We start from the raw sequence: 19,485 nt of genomic DNA on the forward strand, positions 1-19,485 counted from the left end.
ACTGTTTGATTGAACAAAAGATATCCATCGAAGCAATGTGAACAACAGGCTAATTTCCAGCAGAGAGATCTAAAATCATTCTACTAAGAAAATGACAAAAATGAAAGCAGTTTTCATGTTAAGCCTCTTTTGGATCCATCACCTTGTTGATTTGCATGTCCTTTGACTTCTGACTCCTCTATCCTGAGCCATTTTCTATTTATTTTTAGAGCCTGCACCATTTTATCTGAACATGGGTTCAGATAAAAGTTTATGGCTTTCAAAGTAACATATCTAAAAATTTACCAGCGGATATATTTCCTAGTTTAATTCTAAACATGTCATACTAAATTGTATGTCTTTATTTATATAAATTTTATTATTAAGGTTTTAGTGGTTTAGGAGTAATTTGGGAATCTCCCTAAGTGTATTCCATAGAACACCACTCTATAAAGCTAATCTATGAAAACCACAATACAAAAATGAATCCATGGTCAAGCAAGTTGGGAGAACAACACATGCTATTATCTCTGTAGTGAAAAGTCACAGAGAATCTTAGCATATTAAAGGTTCTGAGAGGCCCACCAGTGAAGAAGTCAGTATTTCCCAAACTTATTTACTGAGTGCCCTTTAGTGTTCCTTGCACGGTGTTCATAGAGCTCATTTTGGGAAATACTACACTGTCTAGTTTCTAAGTGGCCCAATACAACTAGTCTTTGGGTCATAAATAATCTTAATTCATAACGTGATTGGGTAGAATTTTAAAGGACATCCATCATTGTCATGCATGTAAATCTTAACTCCCATCTACAGGCCCCTGCCAAGTTACCTTTCAAAGCACATGTGAAGGGAAAGAAGAACAAATGATTTGTTACAGCTCTGTAAGAAAGTGCTTCCATACACAGAACCAGAATCTCATTCTCTATAGATTCCATCTATTTACCTAAATTCAGCTTCATGGAGCCACAAAGAATAAATCTACAAATCTCATCCCTTTTTCCATCAGAAAGCCAAAATTATCACCTACAATCTTTGCTGGTAGAAAAACAATCTAAAAACCTGCTCATCTCTTCATCTGAAAGGAAGACCAAAAAACACAGGGGTGATCCAAAGACAGCCAGCATGCCAGGCTGTCATTACGAACGTGGAATGATTAGAAGATAATCCCCTGGAGCCTTTGAAGACTGAAATGAAATGCTCATGCAGTGACAGCCAATGTGAAGAGCCCCAATGTGACAACAAAACAAACTAACCCCCTTTTATGAGGTGAGGCATGTGTCTTAGGTAATAAACACTTAAGTAATTAGATAGGTTTTATGGAGATAGCTATAAACTGAAACATGGGGAAAAAAGTCTTGCTCACAGGCTGACGCCCAGGGAAGGGGGTATATAAGAGCCAGGGCAGAAGAGACCAGCACTGAGACACCAAGAGTCTTCTCTTCTCAACCCCGCAAAAACCCAAGTCTTGACACCATGGCTTGCTGTGTTCCCTGCTGCTGCAGCGTCCCCACCGGCCCTGCCACCACCATCTGCTCCTCGGACAAATGCTGCCGGTGTGGAGTCTGCCTGCCCAGCACCTGCCCCCATGACATCAGCCTCCTTCAGCCCACTTGCTGTGACACCTGCCCCCCACCCTGCTGTCAGCCTGACACCTACGTGCCAACTTGCTGGCTGCTCAACTCTTGCCACCCAACTCCCGGGCTGTGTGGGATCAATGTGACGACCTACGTGCAGCCTGGCTGTGAAAGTCCCTGTGAGCCTTGCTGTTAGGAAGCCACGTCTCTGCCCAGGCTCAGTGACACGCTGCTCAATGTCCTCCACCTCGCCCGGCCTTCAACACGCGCTACTGCCCACAGCAGGCTAACTCCATCCCTGTTCTCTGGGCCCTGTATTCATGAATTAGCCCAACTTCTTAATTCTTTCCTCCTTTGGGGAGAGTTGGAGGCCTTTTTTTCTGTCTTTTAGGCTATTTCACTGCTCACTGAGAAACAATCATTTTGACTATTCATTAATAAACTTCGTTCTGGCTTAGCAAATACGGCCTTGTGGTTGTTCATTCCATGGTCCCTCTTAGGGAGAGCAGAATGCCTACCTAAACCTGAACAGCAGGTCATCTGACTCCCCCAAGTTTACCCCCCAGTGGGATGAGAGTTTTCATGGTGGAATCACTGAAAAATCAGGTGCTGGCTCTTTGTGATAAGTTAAAAAGTAAAAAATTCAATAGGTCATTTTGTAGGGTCTTCTTAAACATTTTTATTTATTCATTTTAATGAGATTGAGAGAGAAAGAGAGAGAGAACGCGCGTGCGATTGATTTGTTGTTCCAGCCATCCATGCATTCATTGGTTGCTTTTTGTATGTACCTTGACCAAAGATCAAACCTGCAACCCTGGCATATCGGGACAAATGCTCTACCCAGCTGAGCTACCTGGCAAGTGCCTTGTAGGATCTTTTTATTCAATAAATTGTTTTTTAAGACAATCACTGTGCCAACTACTATGCTAGAGTTTAGAGATTAATATGTTTTTAAAATATTTTAATTTCCATTACCCCTCAAATGGATTTTCTTTCTTCCTTAAGCAATGAAACAAGTTGATCACTGCTAGTATGTAGGAATAATTTTGACTCTTTTACTCATAGTCATCAATGAAATTCCAAGTTCAAAATACTATGCAATTTGGGGGAAATATATATATATATTTCTTTATATATGTTGTCTTCTAGGAAAATGAATTTGGAACAAACATTAGGATTTACTGAGTATTCCTTATTTTCTCAAATTAGGCTTGGCTTATGTTAGTCATAACTATATTTAGAAGTTTAACTAGTCCAAATGACATATAATAGCATGTCATTGCAATAAACTGAAAACAGACTATAGTGCAGTCTTCTCTATACACCAGAAGGAGTCACACAATGATGGGAGCAAAAACACACACTTCCTCCTACAACAAAACTTGCATGATGACTATTAATTCATTCCCTTAGTTGTCCAGGAAAAATCCACGGGCCGTAGGTTTTTGCAAAAAGTACCCAGAATGCAGTCTAGTTGTGTGTTTTCTTGGAACTGTGTTGGGACTTTGGGCCATTTGCTTCCCTCTCAGACTCCATTTCCTCATTATACTCTCTTCTGTGCTTATGTCTCAGGATTATTGCAAGGATCAAATGACTCGAAGCGTCCACAAGAGCACTCCCAGACACAGGCAGACTCGGCCATTCCTGCCACACACGGGTTCCCAGCTTTCTCACAAAAGGCATTCTTTTATTTTTTGGAAAAGTATCTTTTCCCAAATGGCTTTTTAAAGTATTAACTCAGTCACTCTTTCATTTTTGTTCATAAATATACTTACAGGTGGTCAGTGAGGTTTTAAGATTAATATCACTATTGTTACTGGGCCAAGTACCTCTTTTTTAGTCAAAAGCAAAGCAGTTTGATTTTTTACACACCTCTGTAAGGGATAAGTGTTTCAACTTTATTTTTAATACCACCACTGTGGGCCTTCAGGCTTTCAGGGGCCCTTGGCTAGTTCAGAAGCCCCACCTGGGTACCAGGAGACCGGTGTCCTCGTCCTGGTTCTGTCTCGGGCTCCCTCTGTGACTCTGAGCAAATCACTTGATCTCTTTGGGTCTCAGGCCTTAAATCAGTAAAATGACTTGGTTGACCAGATCCCCGCTAAAGTCACTTTAGTCTTCACATTGCATGGTCCTAAATTATCCAGAAGCACTTGAAGTAACAGGTGCCCCGTGTCACTAACCAATCCCATCCCACCTTCTTACTTTTACTGCTTTCATTCGTAAGAGTGAACATTTGGTCAATCTACTGGGCACTCAAGTAGGTGCTTTATATGCATTATCTCACTTATTTCTAACAAAAACACTAAGAGGTACCTATTATTATTCTCCCCACTTTATAGGTGAGGAAACTGAGGCTGAGAAAGTTAGTAGCCAAAGTTACGTAAACAATAAGTGACAGAGGAGGGATTAAACCTAAAACTGCCTGAATCCAAAATCCCTTCTCTTTCCACTTCACCAAAGTATTTGCCTCCTCTGCAGAGAAAAATATGGTTATGTATGGCTCTATTTACCCACAAGAAAGTATATGCCACTTGGCAATACATTCTCTACCAACCCTCTGAATTGTATGTTTGGTTGTACGTAGTCACTCCACTTTCTCTGTGGTTTAAGACAAAATCAGTGTATACATCGAATTTAGAAAAAAAACTATTTACCTTTCTAAGGTGAAAGCAAAGCATCTTTTTTTAAAGTCAGACTTTAATACAGATTAACAATGTCACAACAGGAAGAATACTGGCTGGGTCTTTAACTTTGCATCAAAATGCAGACTCTTTGGCAACTCAACACATTTTCAATTTTCTGTTAAGTTTTAATAACCTAGTTCAAGATAAAAACGAACTACTCAAAGTTAATAATTATTCATCATTGATAACAGAATAGAAAACCAAGCCATTTCATTTTTCTCTCAACTTCTTCCTGGCATCTTCCCGTGCACCCTCGCCGACTCCAGCCTAATCCAGGCCCTGATCACCACACCACCGATTACAACCGCCGTTCCCCAGTTGTCCTTTTTTCCCTACAACTTTTTAATTTTTTAAATTTTTTATTGTATTTTCCCCTTACTTCAGTCCCCTTATCACCCTCACCGCCCACAACCACCACACTGCTGTCCATGGTTATGAGCCCTTCTTCCTTTTGGCTCAACCCCTCCCCGCCTCCCCTCCTCATCCCCGCAGCTGCCACGCTGCTCTGCGTCTGTGAGTCTGCCCCCATTCTGCTTGCTAGTTCAGTTTGTTCATTAGATTCCACATTTGAGTAAAATCCTATGGTATTTGTCTCTCTCCGAATGGCCTATTTCACTTAGTGTAATGTTCTCCCCGCCATTCCCAGCTGTTGCAAAGGGTAAAATTCTCTTCTTTTTCACAGCCGAGTAGTATTCCATTACTTAAATGTCCGATAGTTGTTTTATCCACTCATCTACTGATAGACCCTTGGGCTGCTTCCATATCTTGGTGATTGTAAATAGTGTTCCAATGAGCACAAGGATGGCTTATGTTCTTTCAAATTACTGTTTTGGGTTCCTTCAGATAGATGAGGTTTGTCCAGAAAGTATCCAGCTACACACTGACGCCTCAGTCCCCTTCAAAATAGACACCCTGGGACCTCACACAGTTCCCCCAAAGGCCATCAGCTGCCCCATCGTATTTTTCTGAATCTCATCAACAGTCTGAAACCTCTTCCTTTTCAAAGGTGATTTTAGTTTTGGGAAAAGCAAGAAGTCACAGGCACCAAATCTGGGCTGTTATAGGAGTTGAGTCACCTGGGTGATTTGATGTTTTGCCAAAAAACTGCATGAGACATAATGCATGAGAGGGCACATGTCATGGTGAAGCTGCCAGTCACCAGTTGCCCACAGCTGTGGCCTTCTGAATCATCCGAATAGTTTCCATGGAGGAATGTTCAAGATTAACGCAAAATTTGATGCAGATTCGTTTCTCTGCTCGTTCAGTCAATTTTAATGTGATGGCCACAAGGCACACACACTTACTCAACAGCGTCTACTAGTGCACTAACTAGTACAGTGAAGTCATCATTGTTGACACATGTGCATTCCAGTCCAGTCTCCTTGGCTGCCAGGTTACATCCATATTGTGCAAACCATTCTTGTTTTATTAACAATGACTGGACTTTTTCCAGAGAGACCTCATATTCCCAGAAGTGGAATCACTGGGTCAAAAGGCAGATCCATTTTTAATTTTCTGATGTATCCTCATACGGCTTTCCACAGAGGCTGCGCCAATCTGTACCCCCATCAACAATGCAAAAGTGTTCCCCTTTCTCCACATCCTCGCCAGCACTTGTTGTTTGTTGATTTATTGATGACAGCCATTCTGACAAGTGTGAGATGGTATCTCACTGTGGATTTAATTTGCATTTATTTCCCTGATGATTAGTGACATCGAGCATCTTTTCATATGTCTATGGGCCCTCTGCACGTCCTCTTTGGAGGAGTGTCTATTCAGGTCCCCTGCCCATTATTTAATTAGGTTGTTTGTTTTTTGGTGTTGAGTTTTCTAAGTTCTTTATAAATTTTGCATATTTGCCGATACATCTGATAAGAGTTTAGTGACACCACCTTTGGAAACTCACTGTAGTTTTATTAAAAATAATAAAAAGAGGTTTTATTTTATTCCATTCTGTCACCTTGCTTGCTTAATAGAACCTAAATTATGTCATCAATACATAAGGCAAATATGTCTGAGATGCATATAGTCACAGCTGAAATGATAGCATATCACTCTGAAATGATAGCTGAATTGTCATATGGTCTGATTATCCATAATTTACGTAAGGATTGGCATACCAGGACCCAGTAAAGACAAAATGGAATCATCTTATGACAAAAACGACAAGTCTATGAGTCAAAAACATGATTACTTTAATAAGGGCAGGAACTCTTAATGAACGAGAAAATACCAAACTGATTAGAGATTCTTAGTGGAAGAAAGTGGCATAAACAAAAAGAAGCAGCCTTCTGATTGGACCAACACCCCACCGGGGAGAGTATATAAGAGCTGCAAAGCCAGAGGAGATATTTGCACCTCAGAAACCTCATCTTTCTTTCTGAGAAACCAAAGCACCGCCAGATCCCCACCGCCATGGCTTGCTGCGTTCCCTGCTGCTGCAGCGTCCCCACCGGCCCCGCCACCACCATCTGCTCCTCGGACAAATGCTGCCGCTGCGGAGTCTGCCTGCCCAGCACCTGCCCACACACGACCTGGCTGCTGGAGCCAACCTGCTGTGACAACTGCCCCCCGCCCTGCCACATTCCTCAGCCCTGTGTGCCCACCTGCTTCCTGCTCAACTCCTGCCAGCCCACCCCAGGCCTGGAGACCATCAACCTCACAACCTTCACTCAGCCCTGCTGCGAGCCCTGCCTCCCCAGCTGCTGATCGCTGGCGGCTTCGCTCAGGGCCTGACCATGAAGAACCCACAGCTGTCAGTTTAGTATTCACTTGCCTCGGTAGTTTATCGGATGTTGAGGCAGACCAGATGGCCCAGATACGGAACACCTACCTTTCATTTTAATGGAAAATAAAAATAAATTGTTATGAATATCTTGCTGAATAATCATTTCGTTCATTTGGGAAGGTGAGTATCATTTATTATCAAAATATATTGAAATCTGTTAAGACCTCAGACAACATTTTCTTGGTCACATTGCTTCTTGGATCCCATTTCTTGTATTGGATATTTTCACAGAAGAAAAAAATTCTTAACGGGTTTTCCAATAAACTTCATTTCTTTGGCAAGACATGTTCTTTGTTTGTTAGAGTTTTTGTTATATTTCTTTCATTTTTTTAAGAAAGATAAAGATAATTTGATTATTTTACTTTTTTAAGAAAGGAATCAATTAGAGAGGAATGGCTGGAACTCACCTAACTCACATGGCTTGTGAACTTTGAACTGGTTCTCTTTTATCTTCCCCTTTTCTCTCCTCAGCATCAGACCAATACAGTGTTGGGAGTGGCCAACACTCATTCACCCACACCTTGCCAGGTGAAACACCTGTATTAACTCATGCACTCCTTAAAAGAGCACTGATAGATGAGAAAAATGAAGGCTTAAGAATTTTCAACATTCCCAAAGCCATCAAGTTGGTTACTAAGAAAACCAGAATTCAGTTCCTTGCATGTGTGACTTTAAAGTCCAATGATTTCTACTCTATCACAGAGCCTCCAATACTAATAGAACCAGAAGCTTAATGAATGCAGTTGATGATATTAACTCAAAATAGGCAGGAGAAATAAAAACTATAAGAATCTTAACAAAACCATCACATCCAAGTATAACAGAAACAGATGCATTGGCTCATAAGTTAAAAGTGATAGGTGCTCAGTTCTAAGATCGGGGCATTTAGCGGGCCTTCATTTTCCCTGCTGTGCTCAACCCTAGCAGCAGCGCACTGGGAATACATCTCGCTTCCTGCCACCATTCTTAGCACAGGTTCTACCCCATAGTCAACGGAATGCCAGTACTTTTCAGGTGATAAACTGAAAACTAGAACTAAAACCCTGATTAAACATGATTTAATCTACTACTCCATTTTACTTCATTTTATCAACCTGCTTAATTTTTCTTTTGCAGATTATCCTTTGTAAAATGGCATATTATGTATAATATTACATATTATATATACATATACACATAAAAAACACATTTATAAAGTCACAAGTCAAAATCTGAAGAAGCACTGAGCTAAAACCAAAAGAATGCATGTGAAAAAGAAAAGGGTAGGGCAAGGAGGGGGAGAAGCAAACGTGGTTAAGTAAGCATCTTTGTTTAACTGTCCTCAGTGTGACTTCTGGTCAAGATGGCAGAGTAAATAAATGGGGTACTCACATCCTCCCCCGACCACGTCAGAAGTACAGCTAAACTACAGGAAAACCATCTCTGAGAACCGCCTGAGGTCTAGCTGAACAGAAGTCTTATAACTAAAATATATAGAAGAAACCACATAGAGACTGGTAGGAGGGGCTGAGACTCAGAAGGAGCTGGTCCCACACCCACGTGAGATGACTAAAAATCAGGAGGAGTATCTCGGCTGCGGAGGTCCCACCCTGAGGAGTAAGGGCCCCAACCCCACACCTGGAGCCCTGGCCCGGGGTTCCAGTGGGAGAAGGAGGAGTCCCCATAACTTCTGGCTGCATAAACAAATGGGAATTGTGGCTGAGTGAGACAGGGCTTCTGGAGTCCCAGATCCTGCCCCGACATGGACTTACTTGCTGAGGGCTTGCTTGCTCTGAGCTCCAGCACTGGTACAGCAGCTCAAAAGGCACTGGGACAGACTGGAGGAACTGAATTGTTTGGCTTTAAGGCGCGAGCTGGAGGGGCAGCTTTCTCCAAAACAGAAGTGCTTTCAGGAGCCATTTTGCTGAGCCCTCCCCGTGCAGGAGAAGGTGAGCGCCATATTTGAGTCTCCTTGATCCTGGCGCACGCTGTCAGCACCCCCTGGTGATTCCCTGAGACTCCGCCCCACCCAAGCTGCTTCCAGTGGTGTTTCCATAGAATTGGCCTGTCCTGGCTCATAGTTCAGGCTTTCCTAAAATTCTCTAAGGTCTCCTACAGGCAGCATCTGGCCTCAGTGCGGCCTGTTCCTCTTGCTAAGCAACCCCAAGCCCAGCACCAGTAGCAGCCAGCCTCAGTTCGCAGCTCGTCTTCTTCAGAGCACCTCTAAGCCCAGCACAAGTGTCAACCGTCTGCAGATCACTTTGTAGCTCATGCCACAGGGCCCCGGGCAGGGCAGAGGCAGCAGCTGACTTTGGCCTGCTCCTCCCAGGAGACCCCAGAGCCAGTACAACCTAGCAGATAGCTTCAAACTGCACCAGAGCAGCATGAAACCACCTCCACATGCAACGCACTCAAAGGGCAGACTCAGCAGACACCAGAGCCCACAACAGCTCCTCCTCCACTGTCATCTCAGCCGTCCTGGCAGCCAATTGGCCTGGGGTCGGTCCCTCCCACTGAAATGCCAGCAGCAATCAAGGCTCAATTACAATAGAAGTATGTACACAGCCCACATGGGGGGTGCACCTGGAACACCCCACTCAGGAGACCCAGGAGGCTATGCCACTGGACCCTATAGGACGCCTACTACATAAGGCCACTCTGCCAAGACTGGGAGATATAGCAACTCTACCTACTACATAGAAACAAACATAGTAGGCAGCCAAAATGAGGAGACAAAGAAACATGTCCCAAATGAAAGGACAGGGCAAAACTCCCAAAAAAGAACTAATCAAAATGAGGACAGGCAATCTACCAGATGGAGAATATAAAACGCTGATTATAAGGATGCTCAACAAACTTAGGGGATGAATCAATCAACTCAGTAAGAACTTCAGCAAAGATAGAGGAAATGTAAAGATGGAGATAGAAAACATACGAAAGGACCGGTCAGAAATGAAGAACACAATATCTGAAATGAAGAATACACTAGAAGGCATTAATAGTAGATTAGATGAAATAGATGATCAAATTAACAATTTGGAAGATAAGGGAGCAAAAAACAGCCAATTAGAACAGAAAAAAGAAAAAAAACAACCCCCCCAAATGAGATAGTTTAAGGGGCTTCTGGGACAATAACAAGCATATCAACATTCACATCTTGGGGTGCCAGAAGAAGACAAGAAATAGAGAGCCTATTTGAAAAAGAACAACAAAACTTCCTTAACTTGGCAAAGGAAACATACTGAACCATTAAAAAAAAAAAGAACGAAATCTTGCCATTGGTGAGAACATGGGTGAACCTAGAGGGTATTGTGCTGAGTGAGCTAAGTCAGACAGAAAAAGACAATTACCAAGATCTCACTCACATGCCAATCAAAAGAACAAAATTAATGAACAAACAAAACCAAAACAGACTCACAGAGAACAATTTGACAGCTGTCCGAGGGAAGGGGGTTAGGGAGCTGGGTGAAAGAGGTAAAAGGAGTAAGAAACACAAACGGGTAGTTACAAAATAGTTACGAGGATGCAAAGTATAGCATAGGGAATATAGACAATAATATTGTAGTAACTCTGTACGGAGCCAGATGGTTACCAGATTTATTGGGTTGATTACATCATAAGTTACATAAATGTTTAATCACTCGTTGTACACCTGAAGCTGGGCATGTGCTAATACAATATTGTACGTCAACTATAACTGAAGAATAAAAAATTATTTTAAAAAGTAAAAAATAAAAATAAGTGTCCTCGGTGTGCCTGTCAGTCTCCCCAGGGAAGACTCTCAGAGGATCCCGCAGGCTGATTAGCAGCACATCTTTAAATGAACAGAACTTTGAAGCAATGACGTAGCTGGGACACAACCCAGGATTCAGCCGAGGAATTTAGTCCATTTACTCATTCATTTGGTCAATGTTTTTTGAGTGCTTTCCCTGTGTCCATGCTAAGAATTACAAAGATAAAAGACGTGATTACCTAAGGTGCCCTCAAGTTTCTCTCAAACCTCGTGAAGTTATTATAATCATGATTTACATGCTCTATATATGCTGACTGAGTATAATTATAATGCAGTGTGACTTCTGCTGTGAGCAACAAGAAGACACACACACACAAAGAGCAGCTGAAGCCCAGATCTGGTGGTTCAGTATCAGGGTCAGGAATAGTTGGGGAAAGCTCTGAGCTACCCAGGCTGAGCATTCAAAGGTGATGAGGCAGAAGGGCTGGGGAGCAATTGGTCCAGACGGAAGGGCAGCTTCCTAACTCATGGACGCCTGGGAGGCGGGGAGAAGGGGATGAAAAAGGCAGGAGAGAAGAAATGCGAAGGCTGCAGGGAGCGGGCTCCCCAGCTGAGGAGGTTTGAAGCCTTGAAGCAATGAGGGAGCTAAGTCAGGAGCCTAACAATGATACTGCACTTCCGTTTCTTCCTATTACCAATCTTCAGCTTTTGCCTTCACTCTCCCAGGTACCCCTGCTGCCTAGAATGGGATCATTGCAACTGGGCACATGCTGGGGGAGGGGGGGGTGTAGATTTTTAGCACCTTGAAAATCTACCATCTAATCAGAAATCACGGTGTTTTCCCTGTGTTTGCTAAAAGGAAAAAAGATACCCTTTGTTTCTAAAAATAAAATATGTTTAGTTACTCTGTCACATACTTTAAACTTAATGTTAAACCACATAAAAGGTAGCTCAATCCCAACAGGTCCTATATTTAGTTTTTAACACGTCAGTCACCAGGCCATCTAAGGCAAATTATCTCTCCTCTCTTAGACTCACTATCCTAATGTATAAACAAAGGAGAGTAATTCTCAGGTCTCTTGACCACTGCAGAGAAAATAAATTTTAATGAACTATGGCAAGTCTTTTACATAAAAGTGATGAGTTTATTATCATAAACTTATTTTACAACTGTTTCTAATGTGTAACCTTAAGTCAGTTCTCTACACAGAACAGTAACAATTCCTTTATCTTTCTATCTTGACCCAAAGTCACCCTGCATTCTAAACAAGAGAGTGGTATCTTCTACCATAAATTTTAACTGTGGGAGACTACGGGCCCCTTCGTAACGTTTTTCTTAAAATTTCAAAATAACTTCCTTCTGCTTATTGTTTTTTCTGCTAGTAGAATCCAGTCTTTTTTCTTCTTATCAAAATGTGTAACAACAGTAATTTTTTATCATATATTATGTGTGTGATAAATCATCTACCAGACTCTAAGTTCCATCAGAGCTAGGGTGGTTATTTGTTTTGCTCACTGTTACATATCCAACATTTTTCCCAGTGTCTGGCACATGGTAAGAGCTTGATAAATGTCTATTAATATATTATTGAAATACTGAAAAATATTTATCAGTCCTAAGTGGAAAGGTGAGCAATTTGGCACATATTCACACAAAGATAAATCTAGCAATGCAGTCCAGGGACACAAGCAGAGATCTTGAATCCTTCCTTCTAAGCAGAGCCGTAGTGAACTTTTTTAAATTTGAAATTTATTGATTCCTTGCCAGCCATTTTCTCTAATTGTAGGTGTCCTGGACCTAGAATCCAGGTCTTTCTTACCATAGATACGTGACTTGGGGAGAAAATGCATTACATTGGGGGGGAAAAACAGTGAATAAAATCAAATGTGAAGAGATAGCTCAGGCCCATAACTTCACTTTCCATTGATAGGAATTTCATTGAAACATTAGTATAATGGTCTTAAGTTATTATTCTACTTAGTACAGAGATATAAGCTAAAAATTCAACTTTCATACACTTAACAGTGAAGTAAACAAAACAGCTTGTTCTCAATAGAAAGAAAAAAGGCCAATGCACATACAAAAGAATGTTTTAGCCTAACTTGTTGTATAAGAAAAATACAATAATAATAAAATTTCATTTTTCACCTACCAACTGGCAAACACTTTTGAAATAAAATATCCATCCAAAGTATAGAGAAACAGGAATTCTTGAACATAGTTAGTAGAAATACATAAATATTTAGAAAGAGATAGGTAAATAGAACCATTCTGGAGGGCAATATGGTAATGAATTTCAAAGGCTATAAAATACTGTTAATTAATATTGTTCCAATAATTCTACCTAATAATTATTTCTGTCCTGAAATAATCAGAAGTGTGCATTATGATTTACATATACAGTTGTTCACTATTGCCACAATTATCATACAGAAAAGTTGAAAATAAAATAAATAATGTAAAATTTTTAAGTGATTTAGAAGTACAATTATATAATGAATGCTAGGAAATATTAAAAATAACATTATCAAATATACTTAAGAATACAAGATGATGAAAATATACATATGTTTAAACAAAAAGGCAAATTACAGAACAGTAGGTACAATATAATTTCAGTAATGTAATAAAATGATAAATGTATAGAAAAGTGACTAGGGCAATACATAGAAATATTAATAATTTCTGTAGATGATAAAATTATAGATGACTTGTTTTCTTTATACTTTTTTATATTGTCCAAATTTTTAAAAAATAAATCATATTTTATAGTAAAAATGAAATAGGTAGCTTTAAAAGTCTGCTATATTTCTCACTAGTGTATTTTCCCATATTAATGTAAGTTTGATCTTCAAAAGTCCTCGAACTAAACTAATACAATGTGATATGCCAACTATATATGATTAAAAAACCAATTAATTTTTAATAAGGTCCTAAAGGTGAAAGAAAGTTACTAGAATTAAATTTAGCTCTTTAAAACGAAAACACTTCATCAGATCAATTGTTACAGATAAAGGTTAAGAGAATGAAGACCGCTCAGCACTAGGGAGGAGACCCAGGCACCAGAGGCACACGATGAGGCAGCATTCCCCTGCGGGGCTGCTATTGGTCTCACAACAACAGAAGCCTTGGTGATACCTCATAAAGCTTCTGTTCCAGTGACAAATAGCAAGAGTAATCAGCTCACATTTAGCCAGGAACTCAAATAAAGACTAATTAGGAGAAGAGAGATTGTTTACAAGCATCTAAATGTCAAATTAAAGTGTAATGGATACACTAATGTAAACAAGAACCAGGAAAGAAGCCCTCTGTTTGGACCAACACCCTTTGGGGAGGGTATATAAGAACCTCAGAGGAAGGACATTCACACCTCGGAAACTTCATCTGTTTTGAAACCAAACCAATAAAAATTTTTAAAAAAAGCACAGATCCCCACCGCCATGGCTTGCTGCGTTCCCTGCTGCTGCAGCGTCCCCACCGGCCCCGCCACCACCATCTGCTCCTCGGACAAATGCTGCCGCTGCGGAGTCTGCCTGCCCAGCACCTGCCCACACACGACCTGGCTGCTGGAGCCAACCTGCTGTGACAACTGCCCCCCCGCCCTGCCACATTCCTCAGCCCTGTGTGCCCACCTGCTTCCTGCTCAACTCCTGCCAGCCCACCCCAGGCCTGGAGACCATCAACCTCACAACCTTCACTCAGCCCTGCTGCGAGCCCTGCCTCCCCAGCTGCTGATCGCTGGCGGCTTCGCTCAGGGCCTGACATGGAAACAGTCACCCCAGAAGCTTTATGGTTCACCTGTCTCAGTACCTGCAACTAACTGGCTTTGCTCTCGAAGGTGGAACAAGGATGGCACTGTCACTGGTAACACCCCTGCCACCACTGCCACCACCAAGAAACCAAGAGACTTTCGGTGCCATGTAGCAGACATCAGTGATCAAGGACATTTTGAGCAGGTGGATGCCTAGGGGTTTCCCCAAGTTGTTCAGTTCCTTCATACTAAAGTGTACCTTTCCTTGGGTGTTTGGGAATTCTATTTTCAGTCTCGGGTGGCATCTTCCTGGAAATTGAGCAGCTTCTTCATGATCATCCTAATAAATTTTACTTCTGTGGCATAGCACAAATGTTTAATTCCTTTGTTTTCTATTAATTTATTAAATGTATCTATTAACTCCAAAATCAGCATTTCAAGAAAAACTGGGAACATCTGCAAAACTGAAAATGGTGGCAGTCCAAATATTTCACGCTTGTGAAAAAACTAAATGGTCTTGCCTGAAAGGTGGTTTACTCTATTGACATACATGAAAGTAGACTTTCTCTGACTTGTCCGTTCAAAAAATGGTTTAAGGTAGGCTGGAAAACACTGAACATCAAATATGATATATTAACTAATCCAGGTGATCTATTTATGCAAAAATTAATAATATAATAATGTTATTATTGAATTTTTAGTTTTTGAATATCTACTGTATGTTCTGCATTTTATTGTGCAGATGAGCCTTCTCAGAATGAGCCAACAGTCTGGCAGGTGAGGCAGATACATACATAATACCCATTCATGTCTTCATGCAATTAACAGGCATTTGCTGACTGTCAGGCATTGTATTATAAAAAATACAAGTGTTCTACCAGTAGCATTAGTAAAGTGCTGTTTAACTATAAAATTGAGAACAATTCAGAAATTAAGATTGCTCGCAGAGTGATGAAGAGGAAAAAGACATGGTCAAAGACAAACTGGCTGGAGTTAGTGGTCAAAGGAGCGTGGAAGAGAAGAGGGTGTCAAAGAAAGACTAGGCAGTGGAGCTATGTCACCAACTGAGCAGAGTTGGAGAGAAGGGGGCAGAGAAGGAGAGAAATTTAAAAAACACTGTATTCTGCTCTAAACATGTCAAGGTTGAGGCACAAATGGCATATCTAAATAGAGTTTAGGCTGCTGGAATTTGCACAACAGTGTTCTAGAAAGGAAGGAGATGTATGAGGGAGGATGCAGAATTCTGTGTAAAAGCTCTTACCAAGTACTCGTAGAGGCCTGGGCTGTGTGCACACAGGGTGAGTTTCCATAAGGCTCACAGAGAGTGGATTCTGGGGGGTAAATTTGTAAATGGAGAAATCAGGATTCATTCAGTGCTGACAGACACTGAAGTATGCACCCATCTGCCCATTCAGAGTGGACAAAGCTCTGTGAGTACCTTGGGCATTTGATTAATGTTCCAGAAGGACACACCAAAATAGTACCACAATCTTGAGTAAAGAACACACCAAATTATACCTGCCCCAGAGAAGTCTAAAAAGCCAAGCTTGAGAGGGTCAAAAGGATCTTCTAGTCATTCAATTTCCTTTCAAAATAAAACTCAACACTCAAAACTTTGCAATATAACCAAGACTCCCTAAAATCCAGAATAAAGAGGATGTAATTAAAGACCCGTGAAGAAGCCAGAAAATATCATCTATAATTAAGAGAAAAAGCAGCCAATAAAAATAGGTCCCTAGATATACAGATGTTAGAATTAGAAGATAAGATTTTTCAAACAGTTATTATAAATATTTTCATAGATTTAAAGGAAAAGATGAACAAGATGTGAAAGGAAAAGGGTAGACAAGATAAGGAATCTCAACAGAAAAGTGAAGTTTTACATTTTTATTCAATAAATGAAAAACAAGTTAAATTTAATTATTTCAATTAAAGAGAAGCAAATGAAAACTCTAGAACTAAAGAGTACAATCTTAACTAAAGAATTCAATAGATGGCTTTAATAGCATATTGGAAACTGCCAATTAGGTGTAAAGTCAATAAATTAAGATAGATCAAAATTATCAAAACCATGTAGAGAAAAAATTGAAAAAAAAATGAACAGAACCTAAGAAGCCTGTGGGACAATATTGAGTGACTCCACACTCATGAAACTGGAGTTCTAAAACAATACAAGAAAGAAAGTAGGGCAGAAAAATTCGGGATGGGTGGAGGCTGAAATTTTTACAAATTTAGTGATATTTTATTATAAAATTGTATTCCTAGTTCCAGTATTTTTAATTTTCACAAAACTGGGGCCTTTAAAAATGAGTGAATGCAAGTATCTTCTCCAGTTTGGTTGGTTGCCTTTTTGTTTTGTTGGTGGTTTCTTTTGCTGTGCAGAAGATTTTGAGTTTGATATAGCCCCATTCATTTATTTTTGCCTTTATTTTCATTGCTTTTGGGGTCAAATTCATAAAATTCTCCCAAGACCAAGATTTAAGTTTAGTAGCTACATTTTCTTCTATGTAATTTATTATTTTGGGTCTTATATTTATGTATTTGATTCATTTTGAGTTAATTATTGTATATGACAACAAACAATAGTCTAATTTCCTTCTCTTCCACATGGCTTTCCAATTTTCCCAGCAACATTTACTGAAGAGGCTTTCTTCTCTCCATTGTATGTTTTTGTCTCCTTTGTCAAAAATTATTTGCTCCTATACCTGTGGGTATATTTCTGGGCTCTCAATTCTGTTCCAGTGGTCTGTGTGTCTGTTCTTCTGTCAATACCATGCTGTTTTGACTATTGTGGTATAATTTTAAATCACAGAGTACAATACACCTGGCTTCATTCTTTTTTCTCAGGATTGCTTTGGCTATTCAAAGTCTTTTGTGGATCTCAAAGTGTATAAAGAATTCATACAACTCAACACCAAACAAACAATCCAATTAAAAAATGGGTAGAGACTGGCTGGTGTGGCTCAGTGGATTGAGCGCCAGCCTATGAACGAAAGGGTCGTCAGTTCAATTTCCAGACAGGGCACATGCCTGGGTTGCGGGCCAGGTCCCCAGTAAGGGGTGTGCGAGAGACAATCACACATTGATACTTCTCTCCCTCTCTTTCTCCCTCCCTTCCTCTGTCTAAAAATAAATAAATAAATATTTTTTAAAAAATGGGCAGAGAATTTGAACAGCACACTTCTCTCAAGGAGACATAAAAATGACCAACATACGTATGAAAATGTGTTCAACTTCACTAGCGAAATGCAAATCAAATCTACAAAGACCACCTCACACCTGTTAGAATGGCTATTTCCAACAAGACAAGTAATAACAAGTGTTGGAGCAGATGTAGAAGAAAAGGAAACCTCATACACTGCTAGTGGGATTGCAAACTGGTACACTCACTAGGAAAACAGTATAGAGGTACTTTTTTCTGGAGGGTCCTCAAAAAATTAAGAATAGAGTACTATATGACTCAGCAACCCAAAAAATCTGAAAACATTTATTGCAAAGATATGTGCACCCCTATGTTCATTGCAGCATTTTTCATGGTGGCCAAGACATGAAAACAACCAAAGTGTCTCTCAATAGATGACTAGATAAAGAAAATGTGGTGCATATATACAATGGCATACTACTCAGCCTTAAGAAAAGATGAAATACTGCAATTTGTGACAACATGGTTGTATCTTGAGAATATCAGGCGAACTGAAATAAGTCAGACAGAAACAGTCAAGAACTGTATGACTTCACTCATATGCGGGATATAAAACTGAAATCAAGAAATGAGCAAACAAGAAAAAAAACAAAAACTCATACACACAGGCAACAATATAGTGGTTACCAGAGGGCAGTGGGTAGGGAGAGTAATAAAGGGTAAAAGGGGCCAAATATATGACGACAGGAAAAGATTTGATTTTGGGTGGTAGGCACACGATGCAGTATACAGATAATATATCAGAGAATTGGTCACTTGAAACCTATATAATTTTATTAACCAATGTCAACCCAATAAATTAAATTTTTAAAAAATTAATGAATGAATAAATCAATGACAACAGCTCCACATTATCAGAAGAAAAGCCTTCCCTAGCATGGGTGGCCCTACTCTGAAGTTAAATCATGGAGGATTTCCAAGAGACTAAAGGATTGCGACTTAGAATTTATATTTCACTCTTATTAGAGATATAGGATAAAATTAGTATCCTTGATCTAAAAATGAGTCATAGGAAATGTGAAGAAGGCAAGATTCAGGACATTAAAAATCACAGCTGCAGTCTCGATAATCAACAAAAGAAAAGGTCTGGTGCTTCATTTACACTTTGGCCTGAAGAGCACAAATTATGCCCATCAATCCTGTAAAGTGAGTTTTCAATTTGTACACAGGAAGATGTCATTTACACACACACACACACACACACACACACTTTAAACCCAGTACACACCTCCCTCCTCTAACACGTGAGCACAGCAAGAACACAAAAGCTTTGCAAAGATGGCTAATCACACACGACATTTTTATAGTGGTGACACAAACAGATAAGAGGCATCTAATGTGTTGTGATATTAATTCTAGAAGGAAATATGAACAGTTTTCAATGCACAGCATCAAAATCTGTAGAAATACTATTTTCCTTATTTATAATAGGTTATATCTATAACCACTGATTGGCCAAATTTTCTCTTTCTTGCCTTACTTTGTCAAGAAGACAATGCTTCCTATAAAGATTTTCTGAAAAAAGTATTTTATCCTACTGGCCCATGGAAACAGTGTCCTTATTTAGTAACCTGAAGTTATGTCTCTTTTATGAGGCATAAAACTTCCTCAGCAAATAAACAACACTAATGAATGTTCATATGAAAACTGGCATCAACAGTGCTAAAGAAAATATCCGATGCCTTCTATAAATACCCATTTGGGGGCTGTATAAAAGTCCCAGGAGGAAAGGAGACTTTGGGAGTCAGGCAACTTGAGTTGTGCCACTAACCTCCATCCTTCACTTCTAAAAGG

At 40.1% G+C, this 19,485-nt stretch overlaps 3 protein-coding genes across 3 annotated transcripts; all 3 read left to right on the forward strand.

The window, feature by feature from the left end:
• Positions 1-1,452: 1,452 nt before the first annotated feature.
• LOC129086897 (keratin-associated protein 3-1) lies at positions 1,453-1,749 on the forward strand. The gene has a single exon (XM_054593634.1). The coding sequence runs from the start codon at positions 1,453-1,455 to the stop codon at positions 1,747-1,749; it is 297 nt and encodes a 98-aa protein (XP_054449609.1).
• A 4,903-nt stretch (positions 1,750-6,652) lies between these two features.
• On the forward strand, positions 6,653-6,946 carry LOC129086894 (keratin-associated protein 3-3). The gene has a single exon (XM_054593631.1). The coding sequence runs from the start codon at positions 6,653-6,655 to the stop codon at positions 6,944-6,946; it is 294 nt and encodes a 97-aa protein (XP_054449606.1).
• A 7,232-nt stretch (positions 6,947-14,178) lies between these two features.
• On the forward strand, positions 14,179-14,473 carry LOC129086895 (keratin-associated protein 3-3-like). The gene is given in 2 exon segments (XM_054593632.1): positions 14,179-14,331; positions 14,333-14,473. Coding segments are annotated over 2 exon segments (294 nt in total).
• The last annotated feature ends 5,012 nt before the right edge of the window (positions 14,474-19,485 follow it).

Source organism: Pteronotus mesoamericanus, unplaced genomic scaffold, assembly GCF_021234165.1.
Source record: "Pteronotus mesoamericanus isolate MK-2021 breed Mesoamerican mustached bat unplaced genomic scaffold, CSHL_Meso_final scaffold_476, whole genome shotgun sequence".
NCBI classification, from domain to species: Eukaryota; Metazoa; Chordata; class Mammalia; order Chiroptera; family Mormoopidae; genus Pteronotus; species Pteronotus mesoamericanus.

Coding starts and splice junctions, on each gene's coding strand:
- LOC129086897 (XM_054593634.1), top strand. CDS start 1,453: ATGGCTTGCTGTGTTCCCTGCTGCTGCAGCGTCCCCACCGGCCCTGCC.
- LOC129086894 (XM_054593631.1), top strand. CDS start 6,653: ATGGCTTGCTGCGTTCCCTGCTGCTGCAGCGTCCCCACCGGCCCCGCC.